General features: G+C 50.4%; 1 protein-coding gene and 1 long non-coding RNA gene across 5 annotated transcripts; one reads left to right on the top strand and one right to left on the bottom strand.

The window, feature by feature from the left end:
* Window positions 1-136: 136 nt before the first annotated feature.
* On the bottom strand, window positions 137-7,510 carry LOC139182104 (uncharacterized). Of its 4 annotated transcripts, XR_011565677.1 has the most exons (5): window positions 7,284-7,510; window positions 6,943-7,016; window positions 6,570-6,706; window positions 5,543-5,760; window positions 2,413-3,243 (listed from the first exon to the last, which is right to left on the bottom strand). It is a non-coding gene; the product is annotated as an uncharacterized lncRNA (long non-coding RNA). The 4 variants fall into 4 exon arrangements; XR_011565678.1 differs by lacking the exons at window positions 2,413-3,243; window positions 5,543-5,760 and adding an exon at window positions 137-1,592 and having other exon boundaries at window positions 7,284-7,507; XR_011565679.1 differs by lacking the exon at window positions 5,543-5,760 and having other exon boundaries at window positions 7,273-7,506.
* On the top strand, window positions 7,493-19,414 carry CHRNB2 (cholinergic receptor nicotinic beta 2 subunit). The gene is made up of 6 exons (XM_019954412.2): window positions 7,493-7,852; window positions 9,151-9,296; window positions 9,491-9,535; window positions 9,953-10,062; window positions 10,819-11,788; window positions 15,464-19,414. Exons 1-6 carry the CDS (start codon window positions 7,789-7,791, stop codon window positions 15,632-15,634), a joined length of 1,506 nt encoding a protein of 501 aa, XP_019809971.2. The 5' UTR covers window positions 7,493-7,788; the 3' UTR covers window positions 15,635-19,414.
* The last annotated feature ends 1,008 nt before the right edge of the window (window positions 19,415-20,422 follow it).

The raw sequence follows: 20,422 nt of genomic DNA, 5'->3' as shown, positions 1-20,422 counted from the left end.
TTAAAATATTAAAAGATCACTTTGGGGAATTCCATGGTGGTCGAGTGGTTAGGACTTGGTGCTTTCACTGCTGTGGGCCCAGGTTTGATTTTGATGGCTTGTAGGGGAACTAGACATGCAGCATGGCGCGCACACACACACACACACAGCCTTGAAAAAAGATCACTCTGGCTGCTCTATGGAAAATGAATTGTGAAGATTTTTTTTTCTCCAAAAGGTCATGTGTTTTCAGAGTGAACAGATGCACTTGTTTGGGGCAGAGTGAGCAGTTTTATCCTTTGACTTGCTTCCAGAAGCATAGCATTTTGTCACTGACTCAACAAACACGTCCTGAGGACTTTTTGCAAGGAACTGTATTAAACACGGGGGATGCAGAGACAAAGAAGCTACGTTCCCTGTGGGGAGAGCCTGGCTTGATTCCTGGCTTCTCACATGACAGCTGCTACTCATGTTATCATCTTTGTTGTGTTTCTTGCTCCTGCTCAGTGCAGTTCAGTTCAGTCACTCAGTGTGTCTGATTCTGCAATCCCATGGACTGCAGCACACCAGGCTTCCTTGTCTATCACCATCTCTCAGAGTTTGCTCAAACTCATGTCTGTCAAGCCGCTGATGCCATCCAACCATCTCATGCTCTGTCGTCCCCTTCTCCTCCTGCCTTCAATCCTTCCCAGCATCAGGGTCTTTTCCAATGAGTCAGTTTTTCACATCAGGTGGCCAAAATATTGGAGCTTCAGCATCAGTCCTCCCAAGGAATATTCAGGACTGATTTCCTTTAGGATTGACTGGTTTGATCTTGCAGTCCAAGGGACTCTCAAAAGTCTTCTCCAACACCACAGTTTAAAAGCATCAATTCCTTGGCACTCAGCTTTCTTAATGGTTCAACTCCCACATCCACACAAGACTACTGGAAAAATCATAGCTTTGACTAGATGGACCTTTGTCAGCAAAGTAATATCTCTGCTTTTTAATATGCTGTCTGGCAATGGCACCCCACTCCAGTACTCTCGCCTGGAAAATCCCATGGATGGAAGAGCCTGGTGGGCTGCAGTCCATGGGGTCGCTAAGAGTCGGACACGACTGAGCGACTTCACTTTCACTTTTCACTTTCATGCATTGGAGAAGGAAATGGCAACCCACTCCAGTGCTCTTGCCTGGAGAATCCCAGGGACGGGGGAGCCTGGTGGGCTGCCGTCTATGGGGTTGCACAGAGTCGGACACGACGGAAGCGACTTAGCAGCAGCAGCAGCAGGTTGGTCATAGCTTTTCTTCCAAGGAGCAAGCGTCTTTTAATTTTATGGCTGCAGTGATTTTGGAGCCCAAGAAAATGAAGTCTGTCACTGTTTGCATTGTTTCCCCATCTATTTGCCATGAAGTGATGGGACCAGATGCCACGATCTTAGTTTTTTGAAAGTTGAGTTTTAAGCCAACTTTTTCACTCTCCTCTTTCACTTTCATCAAGAGGCTCTTTAGTTCCTCTTCACTTTCTGCTATAAGGGTGGTATCATCTGCATATGTGAGGTTATTGATATTTCTCCCGGCAATCTTGATTCCAGCTTGTGCTTCATCCAGCCCTGCATTTTGCATGATGTACTCTGCATAGAAGGTAAACAAGCAGGGTGACAATATACAGCCTTGATGTACTCCTTTTCCAATTGCTCTTTGGAACGCACAGTAATGGATGAAGTGGAGTCAGATATAATCAACTGTAATACAATGTGACAAATGCAATAGGAGGGATGAAGGAGGGTAAAGGTCTTGAAGGGAGCTAATAGTCAGGATTAACTCCCAAGAAAGTGTGTGAAAGTATTAAGAGAAGTTACTTAGATGGAAATGGGCTGGGGGATGTTTTTAAAGAACTGGTTCTAAAGTAGGAGGTTGGGCAGAAAGGCCTAAGACAAAGGAGGAATGACTGAGAGGAGGGAAGAAGAAAAGGAAGGAGTCAGCACAGGCAAGGTTGTAGAGGTGTTGATCAAAGGTGCTTTAGCCTGGAGCCCCAGGGTCACTCTAATAGTATCAGTCCTTCTGGAGCTCATTTCAGCAATAAATGATTAAATAATAAGAAAATTTAAAAAGCCTTTGACTCAGCATTTTCACTTGGAAACTATTAAAGGTGTGTGCAACATTTACCCATAATGGGATACTATGCAGCTATTAAAAATAGTTATCAAATATTTGATCAAATAGATTGATATAAAACTATCTTAAAATAGTTATCAAATATTGATGCGGAGAGGTTTCAGAAACAGTACATGAAAAGTGAAGGCTGTGGGAATTGCTTGGTAGTCTAGTGGTTAGGACTCAGTGCATTCACTGCCATGGGCCTGGGGTTCAATCCCTGGACAAGGAACTAAGATCCCACAAGCTTCCTGGTGCAGCCCAAAATAAATAAATTAAAAACGAAGGTCACAAAGCTATTTTACAGTGTGTTCCTTTTTAATAAGTAGATGGAAACATATATTTGTATACTAAAAACATGAACAAGAATGTTCAGAGTGGTGTTATTTTTAATAGTCTGAAATAGAAAACAACCCAAATATCTATCCGTGGTGAAATGGATAAACAGTGGTGCATTTATGCAATGGAACACTCTACAGCAATGAAGATGATGAGCTACAACTGCATTCAACAATGCCCTTGATTCTCACTATTGAAAAAAAATACAAAAGATTATGATTCTATTTATATAAAATTCAGCAGGCAAAGTTAATCTCTGTTGTTATGTCAGAATAGTATTTACTTTTTTGGTCATTAAAAAAAAATTGTTAGAAATTACCCATAACATACAATTTACCATTTTAACCATTTAAAAGTGTACAGTTGAGTGACATGTACTACATTCACAACGTTGGGTAACCATTGCCTCTCTCTAGTTCTGGAACTTCAAGCAGCGCCTGTTAGGGGGCCACTCTCTATTCCTCCTTCCCCCTGTTTTTGAAGAAGATGGAATAATGCCTGGCAGGGAATATAGTGGGGGACTTCTGGATATTGCTAACATTCTCTCTTTTTAAAAATCTGGATGGGAGTTACAAGGCTGTGTTCATGTGAAATTTTATTTAGTTGAACACTTATAATTGATATGCTTTTTGCACGTGTATCTAAGTGAACGTGTTAAGTTGCTTCAGTCGTGTCCAACTCTCTGTGACCCTGTGGACTGTAGCCCGCCAGGCTCCTCTGTCCATGGGATTCTTCAGGCAAGAATACTGCTGTGGGTTGCTATTTCCTCCTCCAGGGGATCTTCTCGACCTAGGGATCAAACCCAAATCTGTTACATCTCTTGCATTGGCAGGCAGGTTCTTTACCACTAGTGCTACCTGGGAAGACAGTTATATCTAAGTACACATATATAATTGGGTATATATATATATATGCACACATATACTCAGATATATATGAAATGCAAACTGTTTTTTTCCCTAAGAGGTAAGATTATGAATATAGTTTGTGTTTTGCTAATTTGTGTTTTCCAATTGCTCTTCATAGATTTGTATTACTCTGGTAATAAAGTTTTAAACTTAAAGTCTCTTAAATAGAGAAATAACATTGTAATGTTATTGCCAGCATCCATTGGATCATCAAAAAAGCGAGAGAGTTCCAGAAAAACATCTACTTCGGCTTTATTGACTACCGCCAAAGCCTTTGACAGTGTGGATCACAACAAACTGTGGGAAATTCTTAGAGATGGGAATACCAGACCACCTGACCTGCCTCCTGAGAAATCTGTATGCAGGTCAAGAAACAACAGAACTGTACATGGAACAACAGACTGGATCCAAATCGGGAAAGGAGTACGTCAAAGCTGTATATTGTCACCCTGCTTATTTAACTTATATGCAGAGTACATCATGCAAAATGCCGGACTGGATGAAGCACAAGCTGGAATCAAGATTTCTGGGAGAAATATCAATAACCTCACATATGCAGATGATACCACCCTTATGGCAGAAAGCGAAGAGGAACTAAAGAGCCTCTTGATGAAAGTTAAAGAGGAGAGTGAAAAAGTTGGCTTAAAACTCAACAATCTTAAAAATCTTAAAACTAAGATCATGGCATCTGGTCCCATCACCTCATGGCAAATAGATAGGGAAACAATGGAAACAGTGACAGACTTTATTTTCTTGGGCTCCAAAATCACTGCAGATGGTGACTGCAGCCATGAAATTAAAAGATGCTTGCTCCTTGGAAGAAAAGCTATGACCAACCTAGACAGCATATTAAAAAGCAGAGACATTACTTTGCCAACAAAGGTCCGGCTAGTCAAAGCTATGGTTTTTTCAGTAGTCACGTATGGATGTGAGAGTTGGACTATAAAGAAAGCTGAGTGCTGAAAAATTGATGCTTTTGAACTGTGGTATTGGAGAAGACTCTTAAGAGTCCCTTGGCCTGCAAGGAGATCAAACCAGTCAATCCTAAAGGAAATCAGTCCTGAATATTCATTGGAAGGACTGATGCTGAAGTTGAAACTCCAATACTTTGGGTACCTGATGCAAACAACTAACTCACTGGAAAAGACCCTGATGCTGGGAAAGACTGAAGGCAGGAAGAGAAAGGGGGCGACAGAGTATGAGATGATTGGATGGCATCAGCGACTCGATGGGCATGAGTTTGAGTAAGCTCTGGGAGTTGGTGATGGACAAGTACGCCCGGCGTGCTGCCGTCCATGGGGTCGAAAAGAGTCAGACACGACTGAGTGACTAAACTGAACACTGTTATACCTTTCAAAAGAAATGTTCCTCACCATCAGAGGCCTTGGGTGTGTCCCACCAAAACCTTGCCTGTTCGCTGTTTTGCCTGAGGACTGATACTCCTACATGTATCCATCATCTTGTGTGGTTCTGGGCCTGTCCTCTCTTCCTGGTGGGTATGGGAGGCGTGTGTGTGAAGACATGAAGGAGGCAGGAAGGGTGTTCCAGATCTCCTCCACCACTGGGTGGTTGTGCTCAGAGGACTCGGAATAAAAGCTGAGAAATTTGAAAAGAAAAGGTAGAGGCCAAAGTGAACAGGCTGCCCGAACTGACCAGAAAGGAGCATCAGGGAGTGACCAAGGGCCTCAAGCAAGCAAATGACTTTCCAGTCTGTCAATACAGAGACAAGCAACCACTCCAGAAAGAGATTTTCATAAAAGAAGACTTTTGCAGCCTTCTTCTGTCACCCAGCATTCACTGCAAGAGGAAAGGACTGAGCACTATCTACGTGGAAAACTCCACGTCCCTCTCTTCTAGGAGTTTGAAATGCCTTTTAGCCACCTTTGTCTTACTGGCTTTCTCATCTTTCAAATCTCAACTTTCATCTCTACCCCTTCCGGGCTCTCAGGCACTATGAACTCCTCTCTCACCCAAACTTCCAAAGCACCTTGTTTTCACTCTTCTAGATCAGCCACCACATGGTGTCACAAGTCTTTGCCACCAAACCGTGATCTCCTTAGTAGCTGGGACTAACTAAGTCTTTTTGATCACCGCGTCTTTGATAACTATACAGTAGATACCCAACAGTCAATCTGAATTGTTGAAGGCAGAGGGGGCGGGGAGGGAAGTCTTCTTCCCACCTTTGACTCTTTTCCCAAGTGGAGTGACTACACGCATTCCTTCTCTTTTCTGTGAGGCTTTTATTCTCCACTTCTTTCCTTGGTTCTCAGATGTCTTGAATTCTTAAGAGATGATAACATGTTTGTGCATGTATATGCCTTGGACCTTGTGGTGCAGATTTATGGCCAGTTCCACATGCTTTGGGCTTCACTGGTAGCTCAGATGGTAAAGAATCTGCCTGCAATGGAAGAGACCCAGGTTCTATCCCCAAGTCGGGAAGATCCCCTGGAGAAGGGAATGACAATTCTCTCCAGTATTCTTGCCTGGAGAATTCCAAGGACAGACCACGGGGTCGCAGATAGTTGGACACGACTGAGCGACTAACACTTTCACTTTCTTTCCACGCACCTTATGGAGACTGTAGTCCTCCCACATCGTCTCTAGCCCTTTGCTGATACTTGTTTTGCTTTTCCTTCTCAATTCCAGAAACTAGGTACATGTATATAAGTTGCTTTTGGCTGAGCTTTTAGAGAGGAATTTTTCTCTACATGTTAAAAGATTTCAGTCCTGTACCAGCCCTTTGGCTTATTTGTTGAACCCTCACAATATGCCAGGCACTGTGCTGGTTCAAAATCTAGGAGGAGAGATAGCTACCACCTTAGATTGATTTATTTACTCATTTATCATCCTCTGGAAACATGTCTCAGGGCACCTGACCTAATCTTTGGTCAGGCATAGCTTCCTTAAGGAACTGATGTTTCTGCCAGGTGTTCAAAGTAGAAAGTGGCTGATGGGAAATGGGTGAAAACAGAATCAAGGGAACTGCACGTTTAAAAGGCCCTGAAGCATGGAGGATGGGTCCAGTAGTTAAGATTTAGTGCTCCCAATGCAGGGGGCCTAGGTTCCATCCCTGGTCAGGGAACCAGATACTGCATGTCACAGCTAAGATCCCACATGCAGCAATGAAGACCCAGTGCAGCCAAATAAATTTAAAAATGAAAGAAAAAGAAAAGGTTTATTTCAAAAATAAATAAATAAAGACATTACCACGAGGAGTGCGGGGCTGCAGGTACTGGCCCAGAGGAGGTTGAAGAAGTAAGCAGAGATGGAACAAGACAGTGCCTTGATGTATGATAAGGCTGCTTTAGTCAGGAATCTTTTGGTTGAAACTGAAAAAAATCCACCTAGGAAAAAAGGGAAGCCTTTATTGGCTCAGAAGTTAAAAGTTCGGGGCTTTTAAGATCAAAGATGTCATTGAGTTTTGACACCTCTGTCTCATCTTTGCTTTCCTTTGTGTTAGCTTCATTCTTGGGCTGGTCTCTATGAAATCATCCTCTGATTCCCCCTTGTCACACAAAAGTCAAAGACTGGAGAGGAACAGAATGTGGGTGAGAAAGGCTAATTGATAAGGGCCACTTACCCTTCCACTCTTGAAGGTCACCTTCTTTTCAGGAGATGTCCACATGTCCCCACCTTAGATCCCCTGGATGCCTTCTGTGGAGGTATGGAAGGGAACAGATAAGGGGATCCTGTTTCTAGACTCCAAATTGTTTGCTTTCTTAAAACAGCAAACCTACAGTCCTCTGTCTCATTCTCTAAGGGCCTAAGTGCATTGTCTTGGCTGCATCCTCAGCCTTCCCAGGAAGTAGGAGCATTTGGGTTTGGTAAGAGAAAAAAAGGAAGGTGGGACCCAGAAATTCTTTTTGACTCCCACTCCCCCTCAGTCTGGCCCTTGGTCCCGGGTGCTTACCCGGTCCTGACCTGTTTGTCTTACTTGCGCTTTCTTCCTGAGCCTTTTCAGACCCTTCCAGGTCCTGCCCCAACTTTGGGGTTTCAGAACTCCTCCACCGTCGGGTGAGCCACCCTTATTCCGCCTCACGCACACTCTAACTAAGCAGGACCAGCAGAATACCCCAACCAGGGACCCTTTTTATTCTGAGCTCTGGCGCTTCCGCCTCCGGGGCGGAGACTCCTCCCTCTCACCGTCCCAATTGTATTCCCTGGAAGAGCAGCCGGAAAAGCCTCCGCCTGCTCAGACCGGGATAAGCGAGAAGCGGGTTCCTTCTCGCTCTTGCAGCCCGAGGAACCGCCGTGGAGATTATCACGGCAGCACCAAAGGCTGTGAGCACACCCTGGGCTCCGCTCCCGCCCGGCGCGGGCGGCTCAGGAGCGGCTTCAGCACCACGGACAGAGCCCCCGCCCGCGGCCTTCCAGCCTGGGGCGCGCTCTGGCACGTTTAGGCGAGCCGGCGAGCTATGCCAGAGGCATGGCCTGGCTCTCTGGTCCCAAGGCGATGCTCCTCAGCTTTGGCCTCCTCGGACTGTGCTCAGGTAAGGACAAGTCGCCACGTTCTGTCTCACTCAGGCTCGCATTTGTAAGGGAGAGATCCCTATGGTGGGAAGTCTCTGGGGATTAGGGGAGAGACCCCCAGGACAGCTGGGAGTACCTGGGAGACTGAACTGGGAGAAGGACTTGCTCGAAGTGATGCGGAGAAGAGAGGGCAACCTGGGCAGTGGTGGTGGGGAGGGTGTGGGTACAGAGAGGAAGGAAGGAAGGGATCTCCCCAGGATTTCTGGGGTGGCAGGAAGGGGAGACTCTGCTTGCAGCTGAATTGCTATTTAACTTCCAGTGAGCCATTATCTCAAGAAAATCTACCTGGTTCAGCCCCCTTACTTGGCTCTCCATCATTTCCTGTCCCTCATATTGGGCTCCTGATTTTGCTCACTCCCCAGGGGCAAGGCAGGAAACGGAAACAAGCAACTTCTCAACTCTCTTGGAGGGTGGACGGGAGACTCGGAAGGGAAGAAGCTCTGCCAGGCTAAGGGCCAGGGAGGGGTCTCTGAGGACGTGGGGGTGCGTTCTTGCAGGGTTGCAGAAGATAGTGTGTGGTGGGGCAGGTACAAAAGGAATATACAACCAAATGAGCTTTCCACATCTGCCTGCAATATCATGAGAGGTGAGCTCCTGTATGTGTGGAACTTGAGGCTAAATATATGCCCTGTCCCACACAGCTCAGGTAGCCCAATTATTCTACTCCAACCCAATACCTTTTTGGGGAGGGGGGGTCACAGCCAGTCACATGGAGAGGCGCATAACATTACTTGTACACAGAGATGGGCGCTGACTGAGAAGAAAGGCCGTATGGTGGGACACATATAACTCTTCTCCTTTCACTACCCTCTAAAATCCTCCTTGAACTGTAGATATCTTCTAGAAGAAACCATGGAAACAGAAACTTCAAACCTTTTGAAATCATCCTCTGAGACCTTGCAGGAAGAGCAGGGTCTCCACTGATCCTTGAAGAATGGGTTTTTAGTGGGAGGGTGTTGGAGGACTGTCTGGGCTTCTTGGTCAGTGATCTCAGAGAGGGACTTCTCTATGAGAGGCTTCCATGGGGGCAACCTAATAATTTTGCTGTCTTCTTGGGGATGAGCTGTGGGAAGCTATATGAGGGGCTTCCATGGGGGCAGCCTAAGCATTTTGCTATCTTCTTAGGGATGGGCTGTGGGAAACTACAGCTTCCTATTTGGGCCTAGGTTGTCCCACTTGCCTAGGGAGAGTGGGATCCTGGGTGGGCCCTCCTTGCTGTGTACTTACCTCTTGCCCCCCACCCCACTCCCCTGCCCAGGAGTCTGGGGTACAGACACAGAAGAGCGGCTGGTAGAGCATCTCCTGGATCCTTCCCGCTACAACAAACTTATCCGCCCAGCCACCAATGGCTCTGAGCTGGTGACAGTACAGCTCATGGTGTCACTGGCCCAGCTCATCAGTGTGGTGAGTGGGCGTCCCAAGCTCTCTGCCCAGCTACTGAAATTGGCATAGCCATAATATGTTTGCGGTAATTCTCCTGGAGTCCCCAAGGCTTGGGCAGGTGGGGGAAGGAGCCTGGGTGGTGTAGGGGGCCCACAGACTTGAGGGACGGTGGCGGGGGGAGGGGGGCACTTCTCAGCAGCTTCTCTTTCCTGCAGCATGAGCGGGAGCAGATCATGACCACCAATGTCTGGCTGACTCAGGTTAGAGTTCTTCCTGCCCACACCTCTGGGCGTCTCTTTCCTCCATTTTTTTTTTTTTTTTTTTTGCATGTGCTTTTCCCTCTTTGAATTTCCTCAAGAGAGGCAGAAAGGTATAGACCTCGAGATCTTAAATAACTGGATATGAGTCTTTGTTCTTCCACTCACCAGCTCTGTTAACTTTGAATATGTCAAACACTGCAAGATTCATTCTCTCATTCACAAAACGTAGATTCTAATATCTTGGCTTGGCTATGCAAATTAAATGAGAAGCCACTTTTGCTGGGCTGAGAAGTCACGGTGGCAATGCAATGACTTTTAAAAACTTTAAGCCAAATAGGCCTCCTCTTGTCTCTGTCCTTGACCTTGAGCCCCTCCCAGGGCAGAGGTCGGTGCTGCCTCCCTCTTTCCCTTTCCCAGGAGTGGGAGGATTATCGCCTCACCTGGAAGCCTGAGGAATTTGACAACATGAAGAAAGTTCGGCTCCCTTCCAAACACATCTGGCTCCCAGATGTGGTCCTATACAACAAGTAGGTGACCCAGGAGGGATGGGAAGGCTGGAGGAGAACTTGAGAGTGCTCAGGTCTTAGAGAAAGTAAATTAGCTCATGCTGGGGTAGAGAAGGGACTTTTCATTGGCACAGACAACTCACTACTCAGATGGACAAACCCAAACCAGTGAGGTATAGTGTGGACAGCCAAGGTAACTTGGGTCATGGCCAGGTCCCTCCCAGTCAATTAGGACTCCCAGTGTTTGGAGCTGCGGTGTGACACAAACAAGGATTGACAGTCCCCAGTGTACAAACTGATTAAAAAATAGGCTTTCCTGGAGAAATGGTAAGAATCAAAGACCTTGGAGGTCCCAGTTTCTCCCCCAGGTTCCATCTGCTCTCCTACAATAAGCCATCTTACCTCCAAGACCCAAAGCCACTAGTCCCTAGGCTCTAGGTACCATCTCCTGCTCCGACCTGCCCCTGTCCCTCTCCATTGCTCTGGGCTCCTCACTCTGAGCTTCCTGGCTCTCCCAACTTCTCCACCTTCATGTGGACCAACCGGCTTATACAGTAAATGACAAGTAACAGAGGGGCCCCTCAGGCCTTCTGACCAGGACACCTCTTCTCCCCACCAACCCACCCACATCCCCTTCTTGCTTATTAATTCCTGGTCCTTCCTATCTCCCTCTTCCCATACCTCCCTTTGGCTTTCCTCTCTTCCCACTCTGGGCCGGGTGGATGGATGGGGTGGAGGCATGCTTAAGTCAGGGCTGACTGTGCCATCCCTTGGCAGTGCCGACGGCATGTACGAGGTGTCCTTCTATTCCAATGCGGTGGTCTCCTATGATGGCAGCATCTTCTGGCTGCCGCCTGCCATCTACAAGAGCGCATGCAAGATCGAGGTAAAGCACTTCCCGTTTGACCAGCAGAACTGCACCATGAAGTTCCGCTCGTGGACCTACGACCGCACTGAGATCGACCTGGTGCTCAAGAGTGATGTGGCCAACCTGGACGACTTCACACCCAGCGGCGAGTGGGACATAGTGGCGCTGCCCGGCCGACGCAACGAGAACCCGGATGACTCCACTTACGTGGACATCACATACGACTTCATCATCCGTCGCAAGCCACTCTTCTACACCATCAATCTCATCATCCCCTGCGTCCTCATCACCTCTCTAGCCATCCTCGTCTTCTACCTGCCGTCTGACTGCGGTGAGAAGATGACGCTCTGCATCTCCGTGCTGCTGGCGCTTACAGTCTTCCTGCTGCTCATCTCTAAGATCGTGCCGCCCACCTCCCTTGACGTTCCGCTAGTCGGCAAGTACCTCATGTTCACCATGGTGCTGGTCACCTTCTCCATCGTCACCAGCGTGTGCGTGCTCAACGTGCACCACCGCTCACCCACCACGCACACCATGGCGCCCTGGGTCAAGGTCGTCTTCCTGGAGAAGCTGCCCACGCTGCTGTTCATGCAGCAGCCGCGCCACCGCTGCGCCCGCCAACGCCTTCGCCTGCGGCGGCGCCAGCGCGAGCGAGAGGGAGCCGGCGCTCTCTTCCGCGAGGCCCTGGGGGCCGACTCCTGCACGTGCTTCGTCAACCGCGCGTCGGTGCAGGGCTTGGCTGGGGCCTTCGGCTCGGAGCCGGCGCCGGCAGCAGGCCCCGGGCGCGCCAGGGGGCCGTGTGGCTGCGGCCTCCGGGAGGCGGTGGACGGCGTGCGCTTCATCGCAGATCATATGCGGAGTGAGGACGACGACCAGAGCGTGAGTGCAGCTCAGGGACTCGGGCATGGGATGCGGGGCTGCAGGGCCCCTCAGAAGCTCCGCAGACAAAGCTAATCGGAGTGCAGGATGCCGACAATGCGAGTCTGGTCTGGGGCTGTGGGCCTGGGTGCTGGCGCAGCCTCTCCTTTGGCTTCTGGGAGGTGGCGCCGCCTAAGTTGCCGTTGGTCCAGGATGACCTTGCTGCTTCCCGAGTACTAGCATTCGGAGGGAAATGCCTCGGCTGGGGCATCCTTAGTGTCGTTAGTTTTGGAAAGGTGGCCACAAAGGGGAGGAGGCCCTTGTGGGTTTGCAGCTGTCCTGTGGCTGTGTCCCCAGAGACCCTCTCTGCCGCTTGTGTTCCCAAGACCATGTTGTTAACCTGCAGCTCTTTGCACAAATGAGGATGAATCCTTGGGGTGCCCCGTGTTGGGGGCAAAATTGAGGGCAGTAGAAAGTGTGTATGGGAGGTGTTGGGGTGGTTAGGTGGCTCCACCGGCCACTGGGAAGAGGACAGAACCCCAAATCAATATCCGTTTCCTTCTCTTCTGAATTCTCAGGGAATGGCCTTGTGAAATATTTATGGAGGTGGAGGCAAGTGAAGGCCAGGGCTTCCAAAACCTGCCCAGAGCTTTCTGCACACATGGCTTTTTCTGCAGTGGCTCTACCTGAAGGGGACTCCTTGAACACTGAACCAGGGGATGAGGAGTGGGGAAGACGAGGGGTTGACTTCCCCTCATTTGGGGTTGTGGCTGGCCCTATTCAGCAGTCTTTAATCACGTGGCTGGTTCCAGGCTGCGGCTCAACTGTTGCCATGATAACTGGCCATTCCCACTGGGATGCAGTCATTCTGGCCTGGGGAATAAGGAAGGGCAGGCTCCTGCATTATTGTTTGTGGGGGGTGGGATGCTCCAGAGCCTAGTGTTTCTGTCCCTTGGGAGGGCAGGAGCTGGGGCTTGAGCCAGGGAGCAGGTTATGGTCCTGAAGGAAGATGAGAGGGACCACAGCAAGAGAGGATGGGGCTCGAGGCTCAGAGGTGGCTGAGGCCAAGTGGGGAATGCTGGTGGTGCAGGGGCTCAGCTGGCTGTGCCACTGTCTCTGCCTCCCCCACTGCAGCAAACGCATGTAATGTGCATTTACTGAGCTAGGTGATGAGGACACAATGACCTACTTGGATGTTTCACAGGCATCTCAAACTTAACATGTCCAAAACTGAGTGCTTGATTTACATCCCCACCACCAACTTGCTCCTCCTCTCATCTCCCCATCCTTCAGTAAATGACATCACCATCCACCCAATGGTTTAGACCAGAAGCCTGGAGTGATCCTCGATGCCTGTCTTTCTTATCTCCCCCACCATCCAAATCATCAGAAGTTCTGTCTTGTGAGCTCAACCTCCAGAATCATTCTCAGCTTCATCCTTCATTCACCATCTCCATGCTGCCTCCCTGGCTGTGCCTCCATCAGCTCTTGCCTGGCCCAGGGCAGGGGATTCTGATGGTCTCCCTGACTCAGTTCTTGTGCTTCTCCATCCAAACAATGTCCCCTGCTCACCACGTGTCATCTCTCCACAGCTCAGGTCACTGGCTTATCTGACGCTTGTTCTAAGCAAGCTAAGCTCTTTCCTGCCTCAAGACCTTTGCACACACTGGTCCATCTGCTTGGAATGCCCTTTTTTTTTCCCTTTTAAAAATTATTACTATTATTAATTTTTGCCCTATTGTTGAGAGTAAGTGACCCTTTATCCCAAATACTCCAGCTTTTCTCTCCCAAGGACAGAGATATTGTCTTCTATAACCCAGGCCTGGTGATCAAATTCAGGAAATTAGCATCAATACCTTTATCTGATATAAAGTCCATACTAAAATTTTTTTAATTGTCTCAGTAATATCCTTTGTACCATCTCCTCCACCTCAGTCTAGGATCTTGAATTGCACTTGGCTGTCCTGTCTCTTTTGTTTGCTTCACTCTGGAACAGTTCCTTAGCTTTGTGTTTCATGGCATAGACATTTTTGAAGGGCCCAGGCCAATTGAAGGTCCCTCAGTTTGCAAGTTGGACATGACTTAGAAACTAAACCACCACCACCACAGTTTGGGTTTGTCTGGTTCCTTCTTCAATTTATTCCTGATATAGCTGGCTTCTTGTCACTTATCAGATCTTCACTTAAGATATTACTCCCTCAAAGAGGCCTCCCCAAATCATACCCTGAATGATATCTCCCCCTCCATTTCTCTGGCCTTTGTTTCCAGGCTTCCCTGGTGGCTCAGACGGTAAAGCGTCTGCCTGCAATGTGGGAGACCTGGGTTCGATTCCTGGGTCGTGAAGATCCCCTGGAGAAGGAAATGGCAATCCACTCTAGCATTCTTGCCTGGAAAATCCCATGGATGGAGGAGCCTGATAGGCTACAGTCCATGGGGTCGCAAAGAGTTGGACATGACTTCACTTTCACTTTCAAGCACCCAAAAGGGTGTAATTATTATTTTTACTTATTTTGTGTTCATCTCCCTCAGTAGACTGAACTGCAGGATGTGTTTGTCTTGCTCTCTCACATCCCCAGTGCCCAGTAGGGTGCCAGGTACACCGGAGGCACAAGGTTACAGGTGGACATGTGTGCCAAGGTCCAGACTCAGACACGAGTGGAACGGCTCTGAGTGGAGGCCAGCTCTCACGCAGAGCCTGTGACTGGCTCCCAAACACAGTGGTTATTCTCTTCTGGATGGGTTTGTTGGCATCTGAGACTCAGTCCTCACATCCTGGGGCTGTTGGAAGGGGCTTCCCAGGCAGTTATATAAGGAGTGAGGCCTGCATGGCAGCCATTCATTCACTAGTTCAACACTCATTTACTGGAACTCTGTGTTTGAGATGCTGGGATTACAAAAATGAGTCAGATCAGGCCCCTGTAGTTTACAAGCTCATAGCTTCAGTTGGGGTGGGAGTCGGGGAGGGAGGAGAGGACAGGCATATGAATTGAACTGACAATACGGTGGAGTAAAAATACTGGGCTTCCCTGGTGGCCAGACAGTAAAGAATCTCCCCTGTAAGGCTGGAGACCTGGGTTCAATCCCTGGGTGGGGAAGATCCCCTGGAGGAGGGTATGGCAACCCACTCCAGTATTCTTGCCTGGAGAATCCCATGGACAGAAGAGCCTGGCGGGCTACCGTCCATGGGGTTGTAAAGAGTCGGACACGACTGAGTGACTAAGCACAGCACAGCACAGATAATGCTGAGGGAACCCCAGAGGAAACAGAGGTTCATCCTGATCTGGGGGATCAGAGAAGGCGTCATAGAAGAGGTGACATTTTGATTTAGGCTTTGAAAGATGTGTAGGAGCTCACAAGTAGAGATAGGGAGGACTGGAATTCCAGACTGAGAGGAAACCCAGAGGCACAGAGACCTGAGAGGGCAGACGAGTTTGGTAAGTCTGAGTCGGACTTGGAAGAAGATAAATGTTGGCTCGTATTTGTCATGGGTGCTCTTGATTCTAGACTTGGGAGTTTGGGTGGCTGCTGAAGGCACTGGGGTCACTGGAGGCTTTTAAGCAGGCAAGACTGAAGCTGAACTTTGGAACGGTCGCTCCTGGGGTCAAGTGATGTGTGATGGAAGTTGCTTATACCCGATCCAGGCCCCTCCTGTATTATGTGACTGATACCTGGGTCTCCTACCCTTCCTCTCTCCAGGTGAGTGAGGACTGGAAGTATGTTGCCATGGTGATTGACCGCCTGTTCCTTTGGATCTTTGTCTTCGTCTGTGTCTTTGGCACGATCGGCATGTTCCTGCAGCCTCTCTTCCAGAACTACGCCACTGCCACCTTCCTCCACGCAGACCACTCGGCTCCCAGCTCCAAGTGAGGCCCTCCCCAGCTCCATGCTCCTTCAGCCCCTCTGTTGGACAGTAGTTTTGGGTGGAGGAGAGATGCGTGAACCACCAGAAAGAGGGGTGCTGCCCCCACAGACCCATCTTTCGCGTCACCTGGAACCCCTTCCCTCCCCCACCTCCCCCCACACCCAGCCAGCGCTAACCTGGAGGCTGGGCCAACTGCGTGGTGCCCTGGCGGCTCTCCTCCTCTTGGACCAGCTCAGGCAGTAGTGTTGCTGCTGAAGGATGAAGGCTGAGAAGTGGAGGACGGAGTGAAGTCATTGGCTGCCTCCAAGTCATGGAAAAGGGCTGTGCAGGAGCAGGGGGTGGGACAGGGGCTCCGATGCTGTGCCGGCTGGCCTGAGACCATGCAGCTCAGAAGGGAGACCCGAGGGGGAGAGGGGTCTGGGTGTGACCTGAGGTCTGTCCTCGCTTAACTGGACAGCAGCGGACGGGGTGGGCCTCACAGTGGACAGGGGCTCCTGCTCAGATGTTAGCCTGGCACTGAGGTCAGAGTCCTGGGGGAGACTTCTTGCCCCACAGCCCCTCATTTCTATGCAGCCCAGTGCTCAGCCCCAGGTCCCCTTCTCCCAGTGAAGGATTCTCCCTAGACTTCCTTTCTTATTCAGGCCAGGGCGTAGGGGCAAGATTTGGTATTAGGGGAGCCTCTGAGTTCGCAATCTTTGGGTGACCTACTTGGAGTGTAAAGGCTAAATTCTCAAACTGTATGAGTTCAGGTTCACAGGCTGTTCCTCCCCCTCCTCCCCACCCCCTACCCCGCATGCAATTTGAACAGACTGGTTGCTGGAGTAAGTAAACTAAAGATGTTAGCTTTCAGCAGACCCAGCCCTTTTGCCCGCAGCAGAGCAGGCTGGGCAGGAGAGGGCTGGCTGTGGAGGCCAGCCAAGCAGGGTGTGAATGGCCAGAGCTCTGCCACATCAGCACGGCTCCTGCTTCCCGTCCTTCTATTCCTGGCTCCATCCTTCCTGCTCTGGCTCCTCCCCTTCCTCCTCCCAACCAAACCTGAGCTAGGCTGCTGCAGAACTTGGGAAGGACAGGTCTGCACAGCAGACTGCAGAGAGCGTGCCCTGGAGGCTGTATCCTGACACTTCTCCCAGGGGCTCCCCTGGCCTATGAGCCCAGGAAACAGGCCTTTTAAGGGATCATCAGGCCCAGCTCCCATCACATGACCAGCTCCGATTTGTGGTCCCAACATGGGCTCAGCCAGCAGGTCACATGGGGCTGTCTGCCAAGGGCACCTAAGGCACCTGCCTGACACACCATGCTCTTCTCTGGAGTCCCGCTGGACGCCTGCTTCTGCAGGCACCGAGGAGGTGGGGAGATGCAGTGTAAGTGCAAAGTGCCGGCCAAGGAGCAGAGTCTGGGTGCCCTGCCACTTACTCTCAGCCATCCTCAGCAAGTCTGGCTAGGCCTCAGCTTCCTCATCTATAGACTGGGCAACCCCTCTTCGTGGGGCTGCTTTGAGGAAGGCGTGATGTCTGTGAAAAAGCCCAGCGCTGCACCTGGTGTAGAGTAGATGCTTGGGGGGTCGTCTGAGAGGCAGGCACAGCTGGTAGGCATGGGCTCAGCTGCCTGTTACGTCAGTCTTCCTCCCAGACCTACCCTTACGCTGGAGGAAATAGCCCCCTGAAACAGGGCTGGGGCTGGAGAGATGCCACACAGGGGGTGCTGGGGTGAGCCTAACAGCCTTCTGGAGCCCCTTCAGCAAAGATTTGTTCCATTCCTGGGCTGAGCTCTGGCTCTGGCCTCCTGATGCAGGTGTGTGCTCAGCCCCCCGGAGATCTAGTCCCGTGCTGGCTGTAGAGGAACCATCCAGACGTTAAACCAGCAGCTGCATGAGGTGTGCATCTCCCCTCCTGCCAGAATGGGCCAGCAGACACCTCTTCTGGGGGGTGAGTGTCTTGGCAGTACGGAGACTCCCTTCTCGAAACAGCAGATGGACAGTTGCCTGTATTATCCCTGGACCCACCTTGAACTCACAGCCCCAAGGAAACATCCCAGAACCTGGAACAGCTATTGAAAAGGAACTCTCCCTCTGAAGGGGAAGGTGCTGACCTGAGGCCTTCTTGCCCAGCTCTCCCGGGCTCCTTGCCAGGGCCAGGGCTGCTGGGGAGGCCCCATCAGCTGCTGTCCTGGCTGGACTTGCTTCCAGTACTTGCTGCAAGTGGCTGTTGTCCAAGTAAATTACTCGACAGTGCCAGAGGGGCTGCCAGAGAGCGGCTTGTCCGACTCCTCTCCATGAACCCCACTGACACACAGGGAAATCCAGGCCCGGAGGTTGTCTGCTGCCTGACCTTGTACCAGCACTGAACTCTGAACTTGTTCATCCTCATCTGTGACTTGAGGGTGACAGCTGACTGAGAACTGCAGCAAGGGTGTGAGGGATCAATGTAGAGAAGAAAGGGTTAGCCAGGCAGGTTCCCTGGGGCCGTCCCATTCCCTCCATCTCTGGGTGCAGGCCCTTGGGGACTGCCAGTGGGGAGGACAGAGGAGGGAAGAGGGCTCAGGCAAGGTGTTACCACGTCTCAGTACAGGCTTTGACCCTCAGGGTATGGAGAAGCTTCGGAGAACCAGTCTCTTCCACTCACGGGCCCTCTGTCCTCTTGGTGTTGTCAGGGACGCCCATTGGCCCCTTCTATGGGGGGGTGGGGAAGGGGGGCATGATGGGCATCTCTGAAGAGAACTGGGTACCCAGCTCAGCACCAGGCCAGGATTGGGGAAGGTTCCCGCATATGAAGAGAGAGGGAGAGATACTGGATGGAAACCCAAGCAAGCTGGACTTGGGAGGTGGCAGCGAGCTAACAGTTGAGATTGTCTCTATCAGAGACGGGAAGGCCACAGGCCATCTGAGAACCATTTTTCATCTGAAAAGAAGGCATGAAAAACTCTCTGCTTGTGATGACTGGCACTGCAGCAGGAGGAAGGCAGTCTTCTGGCAGTGAGGAGTCTAATACTGGAACAGCTGGTCCCAAGTTATTGCAGATTTAAAAGCAAATAAGACACGGGCAGCACCCAGCTGGCATTTCTGTGCTGGAAGGCTGGCTGTGCAGGAAGGGCGGGTCGTTTCCCCCTAAGGAAAGAGAGAGGGTGTGCAGCTTGTCGCCAGTCCTGCATCTCCTGCCACCCCCCAGTATTAGCTGCTGTGCACCAGTGGCCTGCTCCGGGCCAGCTGCTTCAGATGCCCTGTTTTTACTCCTCACAACAATCCTGCAGGGAACGGGCCCCTGTTGACAGAAGAAAAATGAGGCCCAAGAGACCAAGAAATAGCTGGTGAGCAGTGCTGGCCTGAAATCCCACACTGACCCCAGAGTCCATGCTCATGGCCTCTGAGGCTGGAAGAAGGGCTTCCTTGCGGGGGGAAGTGAAGGGCATCAGGGTTTTCTCCGAATCCCCTCCCGACTCAGTTCTAGTTGTCACCTTCTGCTTGTAGGCAGAGTTGTGCTGGCGTCACAGCATCCCTCACAAGCCAACTCATGCTAGCCAGTCGCCCACTCGAGACTAGACAGAGAACCAACAGCCACCTTTCAGTATTCATCCCAACAAGTCTCAGAGATCAGTTTGACAGTCACATGGTTCCTACGGGACTGTTGGTCTAGGAATCATTAGGACACCTCACCCAGCTGCTGTGTCCCCGTCTTCCCCCACACTGGCCTTGGCCACCCCATCTGCTCCTGAAACATTTGCACTGGTCTAGCCCACTCCAGGCCAGACTCAATAGGAACTCAAGATTCTCATAAAGTTGTTTCCAAAGATGTCTTCTCTCTCTGTAATCCTTGAGAGTGGGGGTGGGGAGATCCTCACGGGCCAGGGTTGGTGAATAAGAGGAAAAGGGAGAATACTGGGGAAATTGGATCCATGAGAGGTTAAAAACATTAAAAAGTCTGAAGAAAAGGTCAGTGGTAACCAATGACTGTGATGGGTGGCCTGACAAGTCCATTCATCAGATGGAAAAGATAAGGCTTGGCCTGGAGTAGACAGAGCCCAGAAATAGCTCCTGGAGAGGTCCTTTGTGAAAAGGGGCCCTGGGGGACAGGGCAGAGGTGAGGCCCGGCCTCCTGTAGATAGATACGGCTGTGTGCAAGGCACATCTGCTCCTGGAGCACGGGTTTGACCCAGGCCTGGATCCTGGAAGGCGCATTAAATGGTGGGCTGAGATGAATGCTGGGTGAGCAACCAAAATGCTGAAGGAAATACCTCTTGTGTTCCCAGGGGGCAGCCTTGCCTTCCAGCCTACCTGGAGCTGGGAGCTGGGGGGACAGTCTTACATCCTGCACTCACCTTAGGTATGAAGAAAATGGTTCGTTTTCTAAAAGGCCTGGATACATCTCCCTCCAGGTGGGACCAGACGCCTGAGAACAGGGAGGACAGAGGTGTCGAGGTTCCAAGCCTCACAGCAGGCAGAGACACTGCCCTTCACTGTCTGTAGAATCTGTTCAGCTCGCCCGACTATTTCAACAGATGGTGAGTGACACCTGTGCAGTTCTGGCCCTAGGTTAATGTCCCCCAAAACATGTCGCTGGCCCTCCTGGCCTCAGTTGTTCCATCTGTATGGTCGAGGAAGAGGGAGGTTTCACTGTGACTCAGGAGGCCTCACTCTCAGGTATTTCCTGTCCTCTCGTATGGTATTTTTACAAGGTCAGAGAGGAGACTTGTAGACATCCTGACCCAACGGCAACGTGGAAAATGGTGTTTCCTCTCTGAAATCAAGACAGAGAAATATTCTAGGTGCCATCTATCAAGTAAAAAGCAAATGGCCTGTC

Source organism: Bos indicus, chromosome 3 (assembly GCF_029378745.1).
Source record: "Bos indicus isolate NIAB-ARS_2022 breed Sahiwal x Tharparkar chromosome 3, NIAB-ARS_B.indTharparkar_mat_pri_1.0, whole genome shotgun sequence".
NCBI lineage: Eukaryota > Metazoa > Chordata > Mammalia > Artiodactyla > Bovidae > Bos > Bos indicus.
Note: the sequence above shows the minus strand (reverse complement) of the source record. Positions and strands in the feature narration are given on the sequence as shown.